A 23,045-nucleotide genomic window follows, 5' to 3' on the forward strand; every position below is an offset into this window, starting at 1 on the left:
TACCCCTACCGCCCCACACTTTTTTTGGTTTGAATCGCTCCCTCTATCGTGACGAGTTGGAACAGATACTGATTACGAATCGCACGGCTGATATGAAGCTGTTGATTTCGTAATTCACCAGAGGACAGCAGCATCAAACCAGCTGGGAGAGCAAGCCCACCACTCAGTGTGGAACTGGGCCACGCCAACCAGCAAAGTCCCAGGTTTGTTGCTCAGTCTGTGTTGATTCAGCTGATATTTTCGACAGGGGAGCCACCCTTTGCTGCGGTGCCTTTGAGTTGGAGTGAGCGAGCGCAGGTCGCAGCTCCTACAGTATATTGTAACCCTCTGAACGTTAGAACTTTAATGGCCCAGAAATTGGTGTCGGGGGCTTCCCGCGGGTGCAAGGCCCCGACCTACACTTACATAGCGCGCCGACAGTTGAAGCCTGGCCCTGCGTGGATTTCCTGTCAGTGGCCCGGTTCAGCTCCCGGCGGGCTGTGCTTGCGTGATCCAGCGGCGCAGTTAGTTCAATGAGCCGGCTGGGATCACGTGAGCACTGGGCAACCAATCGGAGGTTGCAAAAGTTCATTCATGAGTTTGATAGTAAGAACTGTCAAACTCATGAAAACTCAGGGCGCCCAAAACAGTACTTAAACTTCAAATAAAAGTTTTTTAAAAATCCCACTAAATAAATGAACTATGAATAACTGTAAAAAAACTATTTTAAACAATTAATCAAATTTTTGAAAAAAATAATTTTTTAACAAATCGGGTCTAAAAATACACTTACCTTACTGTAAATCCTTTAAAAATAATAAACCTGTGGAAAAAAAATTCTAAATTTTATTAATAGACCACTTACCTTTTAAAACTAAGTACTTACGTCTGCTTTTTTCACGTGTAAAACCCGGAGGCCTTTACGCACGGGCAACTCTTTAAAAAAAAAAGGAATTTCAGCGCGCACGCACTGCATGAAACGTCGCACGCGTTCCGCCTCTTAACCCCTTGCTTCAGAGGACAGGAAATACCGGTTTTCAGCGCATGCGCTGTGCATCCTGAAAAGCGGCACTTCCATCGGGCCCACGCGTGAGTACCCCGTCCGTACTCACGCGTTGGGACTCGAATTACTGGGCCAATAAAACTCCGGGCGCCCAAAACAGTACTTAAACTTCAAATAAAAGTTAAACAAAATCCCACTAATTAAATGAACTATTAATAACTGTAAGAAAACTATTTTAAACAATTATTCAAATTTCTGGAAAAATAAATTTTTTAAGAAATCGGGTCTAAAAATACACTTACCTTACTGTAAAGTCTTTAAAAATAATAAACCTGTGTAAAAAAAATTCTAACTTTAATTATTAGACCACTTACCTTTTAAAACTAAGTCCTTAGTCTGCTTTTTTCATTCGTAAAAAGTTGAGGCCTTCACGCACGGGCAAACCTTTAAAAAAAAGGAATTTCAGCGCGCACGTGCAGACTCCTCCGCGCACGCGTTCGACCTCTGAACCCCTTGGTTCAGAGGAAAGGAAATGCCGGTTTTCCGCGCATGCGCTGTGCATGCTGAAAACCGGCACTTCCATCGGGCCTACGCGTGAGTACCCCGTCCGTACTCACGCATTGGGACCCGAATTACTGGGCCATTAAGTCATCTGTTGGTTATCAGTTTAAAGCTTTTGTTACTTGTACTTTAGAGTTGGTTTTCACATTGATTTTGTGAATTATAACTTGGAGCTCTCAGCCAGAAATTAAGGTATTTTTGGAATAAACTTATTGGGCCGTAATTTGCAGCCCCTACAGGTGTGTACGAGGTGTGTACGCGCCCGTAAGGGCCGCGCATGTTACGGCTTTAGGCATGCGCTAAAACCCGGAACTTTTATCCACATCCCCGGGAAAAGGGCCTTCGTGGGTAGAAAATTGGGCTTTCTGCACAACTTCTGCCCAGCGAATGCCTGGTAAAAGCTGGCATAAGGTCTACTTTTACCAGCGTAAGAGTTTTAAAATAGAGAAAAATAAAATTTTATCAATAATTTATACATTTAAAAACCTGTGAAATAAGGTGTTTATTTTTAGCCCCTTTAAAACATGTACATTTATTTTTCAAAAAACATTTTTTTTAAATATTTAATTAAATGCCATTTTAATTAATTTTAAATATGTGATTTTTTAAAATTTATTTGATGTCTAGGTGTATTTTTTGGGCTATTCCCATTCATACTTATGGGGTTTCCAGAATCCTGATAAGAATGAATGGAGATCCGCTTCTGTCATTCGTTGGTCCGGCCCACGTGATCTCAGGGGCGCTTGCGATCCACCTGCGCCCCTGGGATATGTGGGCCCCTGCCAGTGGGTATCCGGAGAGGCCCAGGACTGCGAGTCTCCGTACCTCCCGGACCACCAGGTACGCGGGCATTTTATTTGCGGATCGGAGGTATTTCCCGCGGGAAGCCTCTGACTGCAAATTCAGGGCCATTGTATTTGTCAGGCTGCTTGTTTGACATTCAGTATTGGATGAGCAGAAATTTCCTCCAATTAAATATTGGGAAGACCGAAATTGTCTTTGGTCCCCGCCACAACCTTCGTTCCTTAGCCACTGAATCCATCCCTCTCCTTGGCCACAGTCTGAGGCTGAACCAGACTGTTTGCCACCTCAACGTCCTATTTGACCCTGAGCTGAGCTTCCGACCCCATTTCCGCTCCATCACCAAGACCGCCTACTTCAACCATCATACTCACACTAAGTCCCGTTCACCCATCACCCCTGTGCTCGCTGACCTACATTGGCTCCCCGTCCGGCAATGCCTCGATTTTAAAATTCTCATCATTGTTTGCAAATCCCTCCTTGGCCTCACCCCTCCCCATCTATGTAGCTTCCTCCACCCCTGCAACCCTCTGAGATCTCAGCGCTCCCCCATTTCTGGTCTCTTGCACATCCCTGATTTTCAGCGCTCCACCATTGGCGGAGAAGAGAGAGGCAGAGAGGTTTAGGGACGGAATTCCAGAGCTTTCGGCTGCCAAGGCCCTAATCTCTGGAATTCCCTCCCTAAACCTCTCCACCTCTCTCTCGTCCTTTAAGACGCTGCTTAAAACCGACCTCTTTGACCAAACTATTGGTCACCTGCCCTAAGTGGCTCGTGTCAAATTTTCTGTGAAGTGCCTTGGGACATTTTACCATGTTAAAGACACTATAAATGCAAGTTGTTTTTTTTACTTTAACTGATATGTTTCTGAGTAACGGAATATGCCTGGGTCTGCTTCAGTTGTGCAAGTTGTCTTTGCAGTCTTGAAAGTTTGTGAATTTTAGCGTCATCGCTATAGTTTTCATAGACATCTTAATTGAAGGAAAATTATATTGATCAGCCTTGCAAATTAAATATAAGGAAAATACTAAAAAAAAACTGCTTTGTTGTGCAAAAGTGTTATTCGTTGGGTTCTCCCCAATACTTTTAATTTGTGTTGATAATACAGTGAAAAGATAGTATTCTGTGAACCAAAATCTGCACCCAATGATGTGCCAAGTGTGGCACAATGTACCATGGGTCTAACAATGACCCCTTAATTATGACATACATTAGAGACCATAATGGATACATTTTGGGAGGAAAAACAATGAATTAGGGTATGCACTCAATGGGCAGATGCTGAAGGATGGAAGAGCAAAGATACTTGGGTATTCAAATATAAAATTCCCTGAATGTGCGAGTGCCGGAAGATAAAGCATAAAAAGGGCCAATAGCACTTTGGGTATTATAGGTGGGACATAGAGTAAAGAAGTAATGATGCATTTGTATAGAAAATTACGTAGACCACAGTTGGAGTACTGTGTGCAGTTTTGGCGCCCCATTATAGAAAGGATATTAAAGCCATAGAGAGCTTACAGTGTAGCTTCACCAGAATGATGCCAGGAATGAGGAGAGACTCGAGATAGGACTCTTTCCACTGAAGCAGAAAAAGTGAAGATGAGGTTCAATGGAAGCTTTTTTAAATTATGAAGAGTTTTGACAAGAGTAAATATGGCCAGACAATTTCCTCCGGTTGGGGAGTCGGTGATGTCAGAGAATGAGGAGAGAGGTTTGGAAATACTTCTTCTCACAAGGATTATTGAACCAAGGGATGCTTTGCCACAGGAAGTGGATGAGGCAGAGATCATTGCTTTTGAAGGAAAATTAGATAAATACTTGAAGCAGGGAAAGACATCAGGCTACACGAAGAGCAAACCAGTAGGGTTATTTTTTGATTGCTCGAGCAAAGAGCCAGCACAGACACGATGGGCTAAATGACCTCCTTCTCGACTATAAAATGCTATAATTCTGTGGAAAGGTTTGAAGAGTCACTGAGCGTGAATGCGAGTGAGCAACTTGAGACGTCTTAATTCTTTGTATATACTTCTCTTGAGTGTTGGAAGACATTTTAATATTTTTTCAGTTCTGTCAATTAAACTTTTCACCCTGCATATTGTGGGCAACATATAATCCCCAATCGTGTAAACATTTAGCATCCAGTATGGAATGTATTTGCCAAGAATGGTTTTCTTTTCTTTAATTCTCCCTCTGTGGCCCTGGTAGAAACCAAGGAGCTGGGGGGAGACAGTTAATATGGAGCGCATCCTGATCTGCCATTTTAACCTGATGCCAGGCGGCGGGGGAGGGGGGTGGGTGACACTGTACGGGGGTGTTAGCAGTTAAGATGGAACGGAACCCGATCTGTCATTTTAATCTGAGGCCTGAGCAGGAGATGGTTGTGGCGGGAGGCACTTAAAATAGAGCAGAGAACAGGAGTGCACAAGGAAACGCTAGGCTCCCCCCCCCCCCCACATTCCCCCCACGATCGGGATTCCCATCCCCTAGACTTGCCCGACTGCCGAGACCGTTCCTGCGGTTTATCGCTCACTCTGGGCCTCCCCACCCACCTGTCCCGAGTTAAAATCCAGGCCTCTGTGTTTTTACTTGGTCTTACTTGAACTTCAAGCTGCAACAAACTGTCTGAATCTCGACTCCAACTCACGCATTGATTTTCCATTTTTCCCTCTCTCAAATTGAGGTAGAAAACTGAAAGTGCGCCCAGACTGCACTAAAAGTTCCGTTTCAAACTCCAGTAAAATTCTGCCAATTCATTGCTCCCTCTGCTTAGCAATGAACAATTATTTTGTTGGTCTTCACTCATTCTTTTCTACATGGCAAGGGTGAGATTGAGGTTGTTTGGTTGAGGTCATGGAAACGCCCTCTCTCTTCCCTTCCTCGCCCCTCCCCTCCCCCGTCTTCTCAAGGGGGATTGTGATATACTTGAACAAATTAGTATTGAGAGAGAGGAGGTACTAGCGGTTTTAGCGGGCTTAAAAGTGGATAAATCCCCAGGCCCAGACGAGATGTATCCCAGGCTGCTGTGTGAGGCAAGGGAGGAGATTACAGGGGCTCTGACACAAATTTCCAGAACCTCTCTGGCCACAGGGGAGGTGCCAGAGGACTGGAGAACAGCTAACGTAGTACCATTATTCAAGAAGGGTAGTATGGATAAACCAGGGAATTTCAGGCCAGTGAGCCTAACATCAGTGGTAGGGAAATTATTGGAAAAATTCTGAGGGACAGAATTCGTCTCCACTTGGAGAGGCAAGGATTAATCAAGGATAGTCAGCATGGCTTTGTCAAGGGGAGATCATGTCTAACCAATTTGATTGAATTTTTCGAGGGGGTGACTAGGTGTGTGGATGAGGGTAGTGCAGTTGATGTAGTCTACATGGACTTCAGTAAGGCTTTTGACAAAGTCCCGCATGGGAGACTGGTCAAGAAGGTAAGAGCCCATGGGATCCAGGGCAATTTGGCACATTGGATCCAAAATTGGCTTAGTGGCAGGAGGCAGATGGTGATGGTCGAAGGTTGCTTTTGTGACTGGAAGCCTGTGTCCAGTGGTGTACCGCAGGGATCGGTGCTGGGTCCTTTGCTGTTTGTAGTGTACATTAATGATTTAGATACGAATGCAGGAGGTACGATCAGTAAGTTCGCAGATGACACGAAAATTGGTGGCGTGGTAAATAGCGAGGAGGGAAGCCTCAGGCTACAGGACGATATAGACGGGTTGGTTAGATGGGCAGAACAGTGGCAAATGGAATTTAACCCTGAAAAGTGAGGTGATGCATTTTGGGAGGACTAACAAGGCAAGGGAATAGACAATGAATGGTAGGACCCTAGGAAGGTCAGAGGATCAGAGGGACCTTGGTGTGCATGTACATAGATCCCTGAAGGCAGCAGGACAGGTAGATAAGCTGGTTAAAAAGGCATATGGGATACTTCCCTTCATTAGCCGAGGCATAGAATATAAGAGCAGGGAGGTTATGATGGAGCTGTACAAAACGCTAGTTAGGCCACAGCTGGAATATTGTGTGCAGTTCTGGTCACCACACTATAGGAAGGATGTGATTGCATTGGAGAGGGTGCAGAGGAGATTCACCAGGATGTTACCTGGGCTGGAGCGCTTCAGCTATGAAGAGAGACTGGACAGGCTGGGGTTGTTATCCTTAGAGCAGAGAAGGCTGAGGGGGGACCTGATTGAGGGGCATAAATAGGGTAGATAGAAAGGAACTTTTCCCCTTAGTTGAGGGGTCAATAACCAGGGGGCATAGTTTCAAGGTAAGGGACAGGAGGTTTAGAGGGGATTTGAGGAAAAACTTTTTCACCCAGAGGGTGGTTGGAATCTGGAACTCACTGCCTGAAAGGGTGGTAGAGGCAGGAACCCTCACAACATTCAAGAAGCATTTAGATGAGCACTTGAAATGCCATAGCATACAAGGCTACGGACCAAGTGCTGGAAAATGGGATTAAAATAGACAAGGCTTGATGGTCGGTGTGGACATAATGGGCCGAAGGGCCTCTTTCTGTGCTGTATAACTCTATGACAAAGAAGTGCATGGTCTGTATAGGGTAGATAGAGAGAAACTATTTCCTCTGGTGGGGGAATCCAGAACAAGGGGGCATAACCTTAAAATTAAAGCGAGGCCATTCAGGGAGTGATGTCAGGAAGCACTTCTTCACACAAAGTGCAGTGGAAATCTGGAACTCTCACCCCCAAAAAGCTGTTGAGGCTGAGGGTCAATGGAAAATTTCACAACTGAGATTGATAGATATTTGTTAGGTAAGGGTTACAGAACCAAGGCGGGTAGATGGAGTTAAGATACAGATCAGCTGTGATCTGATTGAATGGCAGAACAGGCTCGAGGGGCTGAATGGCCTCCTCCCATTCCTATGGTCCTATGAATCCCAGAAGGAAAGTAAAATGTGATAGTTAGATTTAGACCACGACCATCTTTTTTTTTTAAATAATCATATTTTGTAATAACTTATCGTTGAACTTCCTATACTCGTGCAACCTTCTAGGAACGCGATTTACCTTTTGTTTTGTAGGCAACACCTGGTATGATCAGCAACCTCACAGGCCTGAATGTCGCCCTAAGTAAGGGGCCAATCCAAATTCAAATGGTTGGGAAAGGGATCGCCCGCATTACAACTGCAGGAAACTTGCAATCAGCGCTGGTTAGTGCATCCTCATTTGATGGACTCATACAGCAACTTCCTACTTTCTTCTTACTCTCGCTGTTGTACATTTACCATTGTAAATTTACAAACTTTTGAACAATCTTGTGTGCAAATTCCAGGAAGTTGGTCCATTAAAAAAAAAATTGCCTTTTTATTCTGTTACATTTTGAAATAAAATCATTTTGTTTTTATACCTTGCAGTTTGAAGAACCAGTTGGGAACTTGAAGCAATCAGCAGCAACCACTCTGAGCAGAGGAGACTTGTAAGTGCATCAACTCCATCTGAAACTGCTTTGCGCTTTTTGCACGTACTCTTGGCAATGTGAACTATTTTTTCTTGTGTTCTCCCAGTTTTCTCCCATTACCCTTTGGTGTATGGCAAAAAAAAAGCCTGATCTCTGAGCTTGTTAATTCTGTACTTGTGTCCTCTAGCTCTGCACAAGGAGTCTTAAAATAACCCATTGCCATCTACCACAACCTTGCCTCTGGAAACTGACTTGATTCAGATATGTCAGAATAGTGGTTCTGAGATGAGGCAGTGGTTTAGTGTGCTGGTCCAGCAGAATACGCTGCGGACTCTGAGAGTTGGGTTGGAGTCCCCATGTCGAACAGCACTTATTCCTCAATTGGTAATTTTATTGATCTTGGTTAAATAGTCGGGTCCAGTACCAAATGGGGTTCCAATGCCCCACCGACAGAGAGGACAGAAAGTTCATCAGTGCTTCCACTTGAAGGGGAAATATGGAGGAAAGAGCAGGGGGCGCTGGGACTAATTGGATAGCTCTTTCGAAGAGCCAGCATAGATACGATGAGCCGAATGGCCTCCTTCTGTGCTGTATGATTCTATATCGGCGTCCTCTACCCTGTCTCCCCATCAAAAAGCAGCATTGGTTGAGGCAGTTGGTTCCGTGTGCCCATTCCATAAATCATTACCTCAAGGAACATGTACAAACTAGCTATTCCACGCATTGTGAATGTGTGGCAAAATCAAATTCTACAGAATCCAGGACGTGGGATTATTCTGGGCACACAATAGTGTTTAACTCTTTTAAAGGTTAGAAAGAAACAAATAAAATTCTGCTTTTGAGTAAACCCAAGTTGAACCTTTCTAACAGGTTCAATGAAGGACAGTATGACACACATTGTAAAGATTTGCTGTTTGTAACAAAAATTATTGTTTGGCGAGTTCGGTGTGTTTATATAAAAAAAAAGGATTCCCCTATTTATAAAGACAGGAAATCAGGGATCACTAGATCCTTTGAACTAAAGAAGCTTGTATATACTAAGCATAATTTTAAAAATGTTTTTCGAAGTTTAAAACCAGTTAATTAGCCTTTCCATTGTCTTAAGCTTGTGAGTGGTGCGGCGGGGTGGGGCGAGTAATTTTAACTGTGAGTGATGGTGTAAAACAGACAATATCAAATTGGCCGCCTATTATACATCCTGTCCGAGTTTCCTTTCTGTTGAAGTCAATGGAAGGGTAAATTGGGCGGACTGTAAAATGGACGCTCAATTCGATATCACCCACTGTACACCATCGGCCAAAGTTAACAATGTGTGTATGAATCCTGCATGCCACAGAGTGGTGAGGTGTGATTTTTATGTGCCGTGTATCCCCACAGAATGAGTTCATGATTGAGGGACATTAAGTGGAAGGAATTGAGGGAGGAACACCTGGGAATTTTTTCTTTGTTCATTCTCGGGATGTGGGCATCGCTGGCAAGGCCGGCGTTTATTTCCCATTCCTAGTTGCCCGAGAAGGTGGATCTTCTCCTTGAACCGCTGGGAGACTGGTTGATACAACTGAGGGACTTGCTAGGCCACTTCAGGGGGGGAGCAGCTTAGTGTCAACCATGTTGGTGCGAGACCAGGTAAGGACGGCAGCTTTCCTTCTCTAAAGGAGTGATCAAGCTGCCTTGCTCCTGTAGCTCTCCTGCTGACTGCATCCAAAGGAGCACATTAGAAACTTGGGAACAAGTTAGAACTTGGTTGGGGAAATCATACAATTGGTGTGCTTGAGTGGGGAAAGAATTCACTTAAATGGAAGACTCGGCACTTATTTAGGATGCCCGCATCGAAGTAAAATGGTCCCATCTGTCAGGTCAGAATCGTTATGCCATTTCCACTCCTGCTTGATTTGAAGACATTGGGATTCAATTGGTGCCTGTCTGCTTCACGAAGGAGAAATTCATCATGCCGCCACGTTCAATTCCTGTGAACTGCAGTGTTGGGTATTGACTCTTCATCCACAAATAGGTAAGATATTGTAAGATATTGCTCTATTAAGTTCTTGAGAAGTAAACAAAAGAAAGAACATGCATTTCACAACCTCAGGACGTCCCAAAGCGCTTTACAGCCAATGAAGTACTTTTGAAGTGTAGTTACTGTTAAAATGTAAGAAACACGGTAGCCAATTTGTGCACAGCAAGCTCCCACAAGCAGCAATGTGATAATAACCAGATAATCTGTTTATCGGTGTTGGTAGTAACTTTTTTTAAAAATTGTGGCACAAACAGGTTACTTGAAAAGTTCTGCAAGGACCAGCGCTCTGTTATGCAACCCGATTGCAACACTCCTTTTAATTCCTTTGAGGACACTGTTTTCAGACTGTTGCCCTATCATGTATGCAAGGGAACACTGCCATCTAACGTGGATTTCAACAAAGGTACTTCTACAACTGTCTCTTGCTACAGGGGGATGAACAATGTATGACCTTTGCCCCAGTGAACTGTTGGCCAATGTAGTTAGGTGGGTTGTTGGCCTTTATTATCTGATTCTTGATGTGAACTTTAGTGAATTGTATTCACTGCTAATATTAAACACAATCACAGAGCGAACTCAGTATCTGGATTATTAAACTAAAAATAATGCATTTTTTTAAAAAATGGTGAATTGCTGCTTAACTTTAAAAAAAAAGTTTTAGTTGCGGTAATCCATTCTTATTGATCTCATCATAGTCAGAGAATCAGCTGCAATGGCTTCTCTTCCCATTCCCGCACCATTACCTCTGGTGGTGTCCCCCAAGGATCTATCCTTGGCCCCCTCCTATTTCTCATCTACATGCTGCCCCTCGGCGACATCATCCGAAAACACAGTGTCAGTTTCCACATGTACGGTGACGACACCCAGCTCTACCTCACCACCACCTCTCTCGACCCCTCCACTTAGCTGTGCTGTTGGAAGAGGTACCAAGAGACCAGATGATTCCACACAAGGGAGGAAATGTCAGAAGGCACGATATCCCAAGCCAAAATGTTGCATCTCCCAGCCACCTGTTGTAGATTGGCATGAAAGCCCAGCGGAGAACTGGTCTTCCATTCATCCTGTTGGCAAGGGAGTATGCATGCCATGGTAAAAGGCAGGGGGCAATATAAACTGCTAAAATACAGTAGCGAGGACTCCAGAGAATTGCATAGAATTTTACAGCACGGAGACAGGCCATTCGGCCCAACTGGTCCATGCCAGTGTTTACGCTCCACATGAGCCTCCTCCCACTCTATTTACTTCATCGCCCCCTTTCTCACCCTATCAGCATATCCTTCTACTCCTTACTCCCTCACGTGCTTACCTAGCTTCCTCGTAAATGCATCTGTGATATTTGCCTCAACTACTTGTGGTAGCGACTTCCACATTCCCACCAGTCTCTGGGTAAAGAAGTTTCTCCTGCCTTCCTTATTGGATTTATTAGTGACTGTCTTGTATTTCTATTCACTAGTTTTGGACTCCCCCACAAGTATTGTACTGTTTTCTCTACCCTTTAAGAACTGCTTTGACATTACTCATGACAGAAATGAGCTCTCTTGAGATTAAAAAGAAAAAAAACATGGATGCCAGAAAGCTGCAAGGTTTTGTGTGGATAAAGTGCAGTTTGTATTGCTATGCAACTGAATGCAAGTATAATTGAATGAATTGACTTCCACTGGTCTGAAATTTAAAGTTTATTGCAGTCTCACAAGATGTAGGCTTTAGTGCTGTCATTATCTTTGTAGCTTTCTCACAGTACGTCTGATTATTTCTCTCCCAGTGGATGAAGAGTTTGAGGTAGTATCAACACAACTCCTCAAGCGAACGCAGGCCATGCTGAACAAATACCGGCTGTTGCTCTTCGAGGAGTCCAGGGTAAGCCGTTTATGTTACTTTAAGTGAAGTGCTCTACTCAAAAGGGATGCAGGCCACCAGGGTACTGAATCCTGTTGGGATAATGACACTACAGGTGTTGGATGATCGCCCAGTACTTCGACCCAGTGACCCTTCTTCACGTTAGCCAAGACAGTGAGTGTTGCTAAGGGATTCATGCACAGGAGGAGAGGAGAGAGAGAGAGGACAAGGAAATATCACAGACTAGCTAAGGAAATATCACAGACTAGCTAGATCCTGCCCTCATTCAATAGCAACACTCTCCAGCAGAGGTCAATGGATACTGAACAGAAGTAAGAACCTTGGCTTTTTTCTCTCCCTCTCCCTAGCCTGGGGGCACTGAGTCCAGTTGTAGCTCCTGAGATTCACCAGAATGATACCAGGGCTTAAAGGGTTAAATTAAGAGGACAGGTTGCATAAACCTCGTATTCCCTTGAGTTTAGAAGATTGAGGGGTGATCTGATCGAGGTGTTTAAAATGATTAAAGGATTTGATGGGGTAGATAGAGAGAAACTATTTCCTCGAGTCCAGAACAAGGGGGCCTCACCTTAAAATTAGAGCGAGGCCGTTCAGGGGTGATGTCAGGAAGCACTTCTTCACACAAAGGGTGGTGGAAATCTGGAAATCTCTCCCCCAAAAAGGCTGTGGATGCTGGGGGTCAATTGGAGCTTTCAAGACTGAGATTGATAGATTTTTGTTGGGGAAGGGTATTGAGGGATATGGAGTAAAGGTGAGTTAATGGAGTTGAGGTACAGATCAGCCATGATCTAATTGATTGGCAGAACAGGCTCGAGAGGCTGAATGGCCTCCTCCTGTTCCTATGTTTCTCAGTCCCTGGTGTTTACTGCTTTGTTTTCTGTACGTTGTTCAGAGGACAAAACCCTCCGCTGAGATGGTGATGATCGATCGGATGTTCATTCAAGAAGAAAAGGTGGCTTTCCTGGAAGCTAAGCAACTGGCCAGGGACAGTCCTGGTGAGATGGCTCTTCAAATATACCAACGGTAGCAAACTTGGAGGGGGGAGTTGAAGCTCATGTGCAATTTAAAGCTGGCAAGAGACTGCCAGTGGGTCAGGGTAAATAGTCATCTGCAGCACCTCGGGGCCAGTTGTGTTGGGTGGTGGCAAACCCAACCAAACTCTGGGGCAAGAGAATGCAGATTTGGCTGGAGGTGTGTCTGGTGTCTAACACGTTACTCAAGTGATCTACGGCTGTTTATATCTTCGGAAAAGTGTTGCAGTTATTTTTAGATTATAAAAAATGAAGAACGGAATTGCTTTTATAGAACACCTTTCACCACCTCAGGACGTCCCAAACCACTTTACAGCCAATTAAGTACTTCTGTAGTCTAGTCACTGTTGTAATGTGGGAAACGCGGCAGCCAACTTGCCCACAGTAAGATCCCGCAAACAGCAATGTGATAATGACCAGATAATCTGTTTCAGCAATGTTGGTTGAAAGATAAATATTGGCCAGGACACCAGGGGGAACTCCCCTGCTCTTCTTCGAAAATAGTGCCATGGGATTTTTTACATCTCCCCAAGAGGGCAGTCGGGGCCCTTGGTTTAACGTCTCATCCGAAAGACGGCACCTCCGACAGTGCAGCGCCCCCTCAGCACTGCACTGGAGTGTTAGCCTAGATTTTGTGCTCAAGTCCCTGGAGTGGGATTTGAACCCACAACCTCCTGACTTTGAGCTGAGAGTACCACCCACTGAGCCACTGCTGACACGGTGTGTAAGATGAGCGCCGATTTGCTAAGGCCCATTTCACGCGACTGCTCAAGACCAATGTCGCCTCTTGTGCCGGCACATTCAAACACTGGGAGAGTCACGAGGATACTCCCGAGAGTTAGACGTGTGAGTGATGAGGAAACACTGGAGAAACTTGGGCTATTAAACTGTGAAAGAGAGTGATCGAGAGCTGATCTTACTGAGGCGTGTCAGGTCGCAAACGATTCCGAAATGCAGTAAAATTACTTCAAACTAAACTGGGAGAGTAGGACAAGGGATTAAACTCGTAATAGGCAAATTTAGGACTGATATCAGGAAGGTTTTCACACAACACTTGGATCAGTTCATGCAGAGCAGTGAAAGTAAAAATCCTGAATGACTTCAGCAGTCAGATGCTGCAGTGAGGGACGGTATGGTCTTTCTGGATGGGTGAGCTAAGGATGAGCCAAATGGCCTTCCTTATCGGTAGTTAGAATCATAGAATCATTCAGCACAGAAGAAGGCCATTCGGCCCATCGTGCCTGTGCCAGCTCTTTGAAAGGGCTATCCAATTAATCCCACTCCACTACTATTTCCCCATAACTCTGCAATTTTTCCCTTTCAAGTATTTATCCAATTCCCTTTTGAAAGTTATTATTGAATCTGCTTCCACCGCCCTTTCAGGCAGAGCATTCCAGATCATAACAACTCGCTGCGTAAAAAAATTGTCCTTTCACCACTCTGCCACTGGAAACCGTTTCTCTCTGTCTATTCCATTAAAACCCCACATCATTTTGAACCCCTCTATTAAATCTCTCCTATGGAGAACAATTCCAGCTTCTCTAGTCTCTCCACATCTCTGGTAAATCTCCTCTTTATCTTGTTGATTGCTATAGAGTGACCTCCTTCTCTGAGGGCCTGTGTGTGCACCTCAAATGAGGACAGGACCAAGATCACCACAATGTGCCATACAGTCGAATAGTCCATCAACACTCACTGTCAAGATTCATGCTTGGGTAATACAAGGACCACCTGAGTGAGGTACTGGACAGTACCTGCTGCCTGTGGAACTGTTCCCCACCAAGGAGTCAATGTTTTCATGGAAGAGGGGGAGGGGGAATACTTGGTGCAAGAAAAGAATTTAAAAATAAAATTGTCAGCTCAGAAATTGTCACTTCAAGTCTCCTTATCCAGGCCTCTGTTACCTCCAGACTTGACTATTCCAACGCACTCCTGGCCAGCCCCCTATCTTCCACCCTCCATGAACTTGAGCTCATCCAAAACTCTGCTGCCCGTGTCCTAACTCGCATCAAGTCCCATTCATCTATCACCCCTGTGTTCGCTGGCCTACATTGGCTCCCAGTCTGGCAACGCCTTGATTTAAAAATTCTCTCCTTGTTTTCAGATCTCTCCATGGCCTCGCCACTCCCCATCTCTGTAATCTCCTTCAACCCCACAACCGAGCCCCCCGAGATATCTGCGCGCCTCTAATTCTGCCCTCTTGACCATCCCTGATTTTAATCACTCAACCTTTGGTGGCCATGCCTTCTGTTGCCTAGGCCCTAAGCTCTGGAATTCCCTGCCTAAACCTCGCCACCTCTCTTTCCTCCTTTTAAGGCGCTCCTTAAAACCTACCTCATCTGCCCTAATTTCTCCTTATATGGCTCGGTGTCAAATTTAGTTTTATGACACTCCTGTGAAGCACCTTAGGACGTTTTACAACGATAAAGGCGCTATATAAATGAAAGTTGTTGTTCTTGCACATCCTCGATTTTCATCCACCCACCATTGGCGGCTGTGCCTTCAACTGCCAAGGCCCTACGCTCTCCACCTCTCTCCTCCTTTAAGATGCCCCTTAAAATCTACCTCTTAATATCTCCTTATGTGTCAAGTTTTGCCTGATTACGCTCCTGTGAGGCACCTTGGGACGTTTTACTAAGTTAAAGGCGCTATGTAAATGCAAGTTGTTTTGTTTTAAATGCACTTACTTTGAACGTAATGTGGCTGTAGAGTTCTCAATGTTTGTTTGGTTTGTTTTTAGATGCGTATATCTCATCAGTTTTCAAGCCTAGAATTGCCAGCACTCCGCCAGGCCCTTCTTTCACCCTTGTAGCTCCCAACGAGCTTGTTCAAAGTTCAACACAGATCACTGCCACCAAGCTGGTTATCAAACAGGCCAGGAGTTCGCCCTCTGTCACCCGGGCAACAGCCTCCCCGACGGGAGATGTGGAGATGGAGGCCCTGCCAAGTCGGCCCAAGCCTCTGAAGACTTATGTTGCCAGTAGCAGAGGCGGTCTCAAGCTGAAGATAAAGCAGGAGGCGGGTTACAGCAAGGTTGTCCACAACACAGCATTAGATCCGCTCTCTCCTCCGCAGGTCCCACAAAGCTCAGGAACCAGAGGCCCTAGCACCCTCGCCACGACCCCCCTTAGCCAAAGCAATGGAGATCTGAATCGCACAGTCCCTCCTCCAGCTGAGAAACGTCATCTGGACCATTTGGACCCCAGGGATACGTCGGAAGGAAGGGGCTATCTTACCAATCTTGCAAAATGTGAAAGGAATTGTCCTGTTAGCTGCACTCCAAGTTTGGTACCCGACCAAAGTAAAACATCCCTCCCGCAAAACAGTTCTGAGTTTCACAGATCGAATGAACATGAAGATGACCAAAAAGCTGCTCTTGGCTCAGGCAGAGTGGACAACGGAGCTCAACCTTTGAATTCTAACGACAGGACTGCAGGCAATGGCTTCAAGTACTTGATGCAGGACAAAACTGAGCGACTGCCGGGAGGGAAGACCGATGACAGCACAAGCAACCTGATGAAGGAGCTTGCGGAGGTGGAAGATGCGCTGACGCAGGGTCTGCTGAAGGTTGGCTCAGCGGATGACCTGCACTGGGAGCTGCCGCTCCCGCAGCCCAAACGTCGCAAGTCTGACTCCGTGGACAATGCCAGTTTCTCCAGCGACAGCCCCCAGGACAGCACGCTCAACGAACACTTACAGAGCGCCATCAACAGCATTCTGGACCTACAGAGACTCCAGACCTCTGAGGAGGAGCAGTCCACAACCGAGCCTCCCAATTCAGCAGAGCTGGACATCCCTCAGTTCTCCCCTATGGCTTCCTCGGGGGACTTCATGGAACCAGAACATGACGGTGGCCTTCTTGGAGCAGGGACCTCCACTTTGGAAGAAGCAGTCAACAGTATTTTAGGCGACTAGGGGAACATTGAAAGACAGGAAGAATAAGCTGGAAGCAAAATTAGCGTGCATTTTGTGACTTGAGTGCAGAAAGTTACAGATGCAAGTGCTGTACAGTTACTTGGACAGTGCCTACACAGGTTATTGTACAATACCAGTTGCGTAGAAAGAGGTTATAACGTTGAGCTATATATATATTATATATATAAAGCAGCTGACATCTACACAACTAGTGTCGTACAGTAGCATTATTTATTAACACTCTGAAGATTTGCAGACATATCAGATGGTTTCACTCCTCGATAATCCTCCATTAAGTGTTACGCAAAGAGATGACTGGATTACGCGGGGAACCTTTTCTTTATTAAGTCGCTGGCTGACTCGTCACTATTGTAAGGCAATATTGAGCCCCGGTCATTGTAGCCCTAGTTTTTCACTGCCTTTAGCATGTTCCCACATGGCCTAGGTCTCCGATCATGTGTTGGTTGGCACTGATGTCCACGATTTTTACAATTGTACCGATTATTTTCTTTTTCCATCTAAAGATACAAGTTGACGTTGATTATTGCAGGGTTTTTTTCTTTCAAACAAATGAAGATTTTTCGCAAATTGGCAGGACTTGTTTTCGTGTTCTAAGTTGGGTTGGGTACAAAGGCAGTATTTATGAAGTTGTTGTGCTTGTATCATTTTGAAATGTGTTCCTAGAGCCTGTGTGAACAGAAGGAAGGTCTGTGCTGTGGAAGATTGAGTGTACAGGTATTAGGAGTTGGTCATTGACAAAGGCTAAAAATCCTTCTTAATATGGATTGTTGCAAAAACACAACTTATTTTTAAAATATATATTTCTTTTAATGAGTTTCTTCCACTGATTTATATTTAATTTCAGAGTTATTTTTATTTTTTTTTTAAACAGAATTGTCTTGCACTTTTTCAGGGATAGGTGATTTTTTTAAAATCTGTGTGATAATGTCGCCTCGGAATAAAATACACTGTTTGCTTCCATACAGTTTTATAAACTTCACTTTTTAAGCTTCTCAATCCATGATCAGCGTTACCACCGAAACTTCTCTCTAAAATAAACCTTCTTGGCTTTTAACATGAAAGAATCTTTAACAGTATTTTGCAATTTAATAAACTCAAATAAATTGGCACTTTTTCAAGCACAGTTTGAAAAGGAAAGCACTTTTATCTTACTTGAATCGGAGTTAAAATCAAAATGTTGACCTAGTTTTACGATTGCCGCTAAACATTTTAAGCTGAGGAAACTCCCGACTGCAAAAACATGCAGGAGCAAACGGCTTCTTGGTGAAAGTGTGTTCAAAATAAAAATGGGCTTAAAGTATTATAATTTTAATCAAATAATTATTGACAGTGTAGACCCAAGTCACTTGGTGCCTAACCTTATTTGCATTATCAGGGTTTATTTGACGGTTAAATGTAACGAGCATAAAACGCAAACAATTTCAAAATGCGTGCAAATTTTATTGAGATGGGCTCTGTTAACACTTTGAGGACCTCGGGTGCATTTCTGCAGCAGATCAAAGAGAACAAACAGCTGTGAATTAAGAAGTGTTGTCTGGTTCTTTGTTTCTAATTCTCCATCACTGGTCGATGTTGATTGGCCCTCACCTGGGATTAAAGGCTCGGGAATGGCCTTGGAATGGGGTCGGTGACACCAGCGCCATTTTGAAAAGGGCCTCCCGCCGGGTGTCCAAAACACCTGCCTGTTGCAGGCGATGGGCCCCTTTTAATGTGGGAATCAGGGTCCTAGAACGTAAATAAGACTCCGGTTGCCATTTTAGGTTGGAACTGGTCGGACAGAGCCTGCGTCGTGCTCACTCCGACCAGTCTCACAGGCAATGGGGGAGACAAGGCCCGACAAAAGTAGGTATCGAATTATTTTTGTAGGCCCTGGGTGAACAGGAGTGACCCACAGAAATAACCTCCCCGGGACCTCCGCGATCGCAACACCACCCCCGACCCGCAACTTTTCTTCCTGGTGGCAGCTTCGGCCCATTTGCCTCTGCCGAATCTGGTGGGCTGGGTCGGGCCCCCTGCAGCTGGTCTGGGGAATGTAAATGAGGCCGGAGCTTCAGAATCACAGGAGGTCGGGGTGAGGGTGACTATTTCGTTTCTTGTTTTCTGCTTCCTTCATTTTCTCAGTTGTCAGGGAAGAAACACCTAATTATTTGTGTGACCCTAAGCTCCGATGTTCTTAAAGCAGTTTTTATAGTGCTTTGCGCAAAAATGATTGGGACAGAATTTCTGATATTTGGATCAATTAACAGGCTGAATTGTAGGCAACCTCATTTTAACTAGTAGTTTTTAAAAATCTTAGCAATAACTTTATTTTTTAGTTGACGAGGTCAGGCCCTCCTGTATTTGAGATTCCTACTTCCCAGGTTGTTGTATTACTGCAGTGTGGGGCTGGGAATTAATTTCTCTCTGTGTGTCTCACTGTAACAAAATCATAAACATGTTTGTAAAGAACCGGCTTGTGATTTCCCTACATCAGCACACACAAAATCATCGCCACAATTACCCCATCGAAAAATAAAGAACTTTCAGAACCTCAGGACATCCCAAAACGCTTCACAGCCTATGAAGTACTTTTGAAGTGTAGTCACTGTTGTAATGTAGGGAAACGCGGCAGCCAACTTACGTACAGCAAGCTTCCACACAAACAGCAATGTGATATTGACCAGATCATCTGTTTTAGTGATGTTGGTTGATGGATCAATATTGGCCAGGACACCAGGGAGAAGTCTCCTGCTCTCCGAATCGTGCCATGTGATCTTTCACGTCCACCTGAGAGGGCAGACGGGGCCTCGGTTTAACGTCTCATCCGAAAGACGGCACCTCTGACAGTGCAGCACTGAAGAGTCAGCCTGGATTATGTGCTCAAGTCTCTGGAGTGGGACCTGAACCCATGACATTCTGACTCAAAGGCGAGAGCGCTGCCATACAGCTACGGCTGACACTCTTCACAACAATCGATCAAAAAAGAGCTCCCATGCTCCGCCATGAAGCTATCTGTTGCGTGTTCCAGATGGAGGGGAGAACAGCAAGCGCAAAGTTAATATTTTTTAAATTCCTTCCATTTTATATATTTTTTTTAATCTGCATTGGTTTACAAAAATACTCAAGGCTGTTAAGAACAAAATAAAATACTTGCAGGATAGTTTGAAATACAAGTTCTGATTGTAACTTGAGTTGTGTTCTTGTGACAATTCTTTATTTTGTGTTTCTAGGCAGAGACTGTAGCAGAATTGTGACAGAGTCTTGGCCCAATGTTAGCGCACATGCTCAGTAGTATGAGGAACTGCAGGACATAAAAGCACTGTGTGGTACAGTGTTACAGTGCTGGCAATAGTGGGCGAACCCCTTTACCTCCAGTGGCAGCAGTTTAGAAATGCCTAAATTTAGGGCTGAAGATGCAGTCTGCGGGTTTCGAGGCAGCAACGCATCAAGGGGTTTAAATGATACCATAAACTCGGCTGCCTTGGAAACCCATTTCGGAGCGTGTCATACTTTACATTATACATAAACTTGATGTTTACACTGACCTGTTTGCCTTTTTCATTCTCTGCTGAAGATCCCGCGATCAAATAGTGTAATTTGACAAAACATCGGTCATAGAATCTCACAGCGCAGAAGGAGGCCATTCGGCCCATCGTGCCTGTGCTCTTTCAAAGAGCTACCAAATTAGTCCCACTCCCCTGCTCTTTCCCCATAGCCCTGCAATTTTTTCATTTTCAAGTATTTATCCAATTCCCTTTTGAAAGTTACTATTGAATCTGCTTCCACCACCCTTTCAGGCAGCGTGTTCCAGATCACAACTCGCTGTGTAAAAAAAAAAATTCTCCTCACCTCCCCTCTGGTTCTTTTTCCCATGTTGAATTTGTTTATCTGAACAATACCAAGGGATATCATGGCTTGTACATTATGTTTTTCCTGCACTCTCTCTGAGCATGTTCTCAACACTTGTTCAAAACGCTGTTTACAACATGATGTGAATGATTTTTTTGCGTGCGTGTGTGTTTTAATAGCAGTAACTGTCTGTAGCAGGTAAATGAGATTCTAACCTGGTTTTAAATACAGGTGAAACTATATCATATAAGTTGTATCTTACATTTAATGCCTCTCTCAAGTTGGGCTCAGCAGTGTTTCTGCGACGCACTTGTTTACGTTTAAATGTGTGCTTGTGTCCTGGGCACACTTTGTGCCGGTATTTTTAATTGTGTCATTGCATTCCAGTGTGTCAGTATTCTGTCATAGCGCGAGTTTTCTGTCACAAACATGCAAATCGCTTAATCTTCAGGTAATGAGTTTGTGTGTTGGGCGGCTAATACCTCCAGTGCATATTGAGCCATAAAGCCACGTCAGTTGTGTGTATATATAATTAATGAATACATTTTATTACTTTGTACAGCAAGGCAAGTCTTTTCAGCCAGTTCAGAGGCCTTACTCGAAACACATGGGATTGTTGATACTGTCAATAGTGGGTGAACAGAATAATTCATTGTTTGGTTGGCTGTATAGTATTAAATCTCTTACCCTAAGCAAATGAACATTTTGTACACATTTTTATTAAGCTATTTATTAAAGTACCATTTTCTAATAAATGAGGAAAATGTGAAAGATAAATCATACGAGTTGCTGATTTTTTGTTGAAGGTTCTTCAAGTGTTTGACTTTTTAAAACCAAGATCTAAACTTTTCAGATTGGCACGACTCCTTGTAATACTTCAGAGCAGGGCATGAGTTTGATTTACCACCTCCCCTCCAGCCCATTTCCATTGCGTTTCCTTTCTCTGCCATTCTCTGGGGCGGTAGCAACAGAAGGACACAGGTTCCAGATAAATTCAAACGGAGATTACTCTCCATTTCCCATGGAGGCCCAAGTATCGGAGGTGTCCGGGGAGCAATTTGTTTGCCTCGCCCTCTCAGTTGCAGGTCCTGTGCGTGTGCTCCAGGGGATCATTGAGGGGAGACAAAGTGGGGCTTATGAAGAGGGTGCACAGGCTGGGAATATGATCTTGGAGAAAACCCGCAACCTTTCCACATGAGATGATCCGAGACTGCCTTTCGAGCATAAAGTCCCAGTTGGCCAAAACTGAGTTTTTCAGACAAGTAGTACTGTGACAGTGATGACACTCAACAATCCAAAATCTGCAGGCCCTAAAGGAATGATGAGAAACAGCAACTTGCATTTAAATAGCACCTTTAAAATAGGTGAATGACCCAATGCACTTATATGTAACTACGTGAATGATAGATGCTGCTGATAACAACCAGATGGTCTGTTGGATCTTCAATCTGGTGGAACTGTTGGATTTAAAAGGTGTAAACACCTGTTGTCTACCCAGGATGACACAACTCTTTGCAACTAAAACTAACTTACTGAAAACTATTCAAACAAACCAAAGTGAGAGCGCCGCATCAGTGAGTTTTGCAACAGGCTTGGTTCCTGAAATAGTTGAGCTCTTGAGATGCTGTCCTCCAATTCTGGCTGCTTGTCCACCCCCAACTTCCTTTGTCCCACCATTGGAGGCTGTGCCTTCAGCAGTCTTGGCCCTAAGTTTGGAATTCCCTCCCTAAATCACTTTGCCTCTCACTCTCTGCTCCTTTAAAACCCCCCTTAAAACCTACCTCTTTGACCAAGCTTATGCTCACCTGTCCTAATATCTCCTTACGTGGCTCGGTGTCAAATTTTATCTGATAACGCTCCTGTGAAGCGCCTTGGGACGTTTTACTACATTAAAGGCGCTATATAAATGCGAGTTATGAATGCAAGTCTTTTCCTGGAAAATCAGCTGATCACAGTTTCTGAAAGGTTAGAGTAAATTATTCTGGAAAATAATTAAGGGATTTGAAGCCTTCTAGGGCGAGGGTGGGAAAGGATTGTTTTGACACCGGACTCCTGAAGTAGTTACAGGTCCTATTTCTACGCCTTTCGCAGTAGATGGGGTGGGGGGTTGATTTAATGGGGATGAAACTAAGGGGGTGGGCATGTTTGGGCCTGATGGCCTTTTCTTGTCCTGGGTACTTAAGCACAGCAACTTTTCTGTGCACAGAGGCAATGAAGATAGGCATTTATTTAAATAGTCACGTTAATTTTCTTAACGGACCTTGCTGCACAGAAATTTCTTATCAAATGTCCACCAGGTGGCAGAATGCAGCTGTTCCTCTCATGAGTCAAGTTAAAAAGCCTTCCAACAAATTCCCATAGTTTATAGATTTAACCACGGTGGCATAGTGGTTAGCACTGTTGCCTCACAGCGCCAGGGACCCGGGTTCAAATCTGGTCTCGGGCGACTGTCTGTGGAGTTTGCACATTCTCCCTGTGTCTGCGTGGGTTTCCTTCGGGTGCTCCGGTTTTCTCCCACAGTCCAAAGATGTGCAGGTTAGGTTGATTTGGCTATGATAAATTGACCCTTAGTGTTAGGGGACTAAATACATGGGGTTATGGGGATAGGGTGGGATATGTGTCGGTG

General features: G+C 44.5%; 1 protein-coding gene across 1 annotated transcript in view; it reads left to right on the forward strand.

The window, feature by feature from the left end:
- LOC147109690 (BRD4-interacting chromatin-remodeling complex-associated protein-like) overlaps window positions 1–21,196 on the forward strand; it is a gene marked incomplete at its 5' end in the record, with an annotated part of 55,873 nt that extends 34,677 nt beyond the window's left edge. Inside the window, 6 exons of the mRNA XM_086002353.1 lie at window positions 7,377–7,505; window positions 7,710–7,771; window positions 10,025–10,173; window positions 11,533–11,627; window positions 12,517–12,619; window positions 15,396–21,196. Coding sequence (XP_085858479.1) covers window positions 7,377–7,505; window positions 7,710–7,771; window positions 10,025–10,173; window positions 11,533–11,627; window positions 12,517–12,619; window positions 15,396–16,570 — 1,713 coding nt within the window. The remainder of the gene's footprint in view (window positions 1–7,376; window positions 7,506–7,709; window positions 7,772–10,024; window positions 10,174–11,532; window positions 11,628–12,516; window positions 12,620–15,395) is intronic.
- Between the last annotated feature and the right edge of the window lie 1,849 nt (window positions 21,197–23,045).

This window comes from Somniosus microcephalus, chromosome 12, assembly GCF_052327205.1.
Source record: "Somniosus microcephalus isolate GS21.2 chromosome 12, FLI_Smic_1.0, whole genome shotgun sequence".
Lineage (NCBI taxonomy): Eukaryota > Metazoa > Chordata > Chondrichthyes > Squaliformes > Somniosidae > Somniosus > Somniosus microcephalus.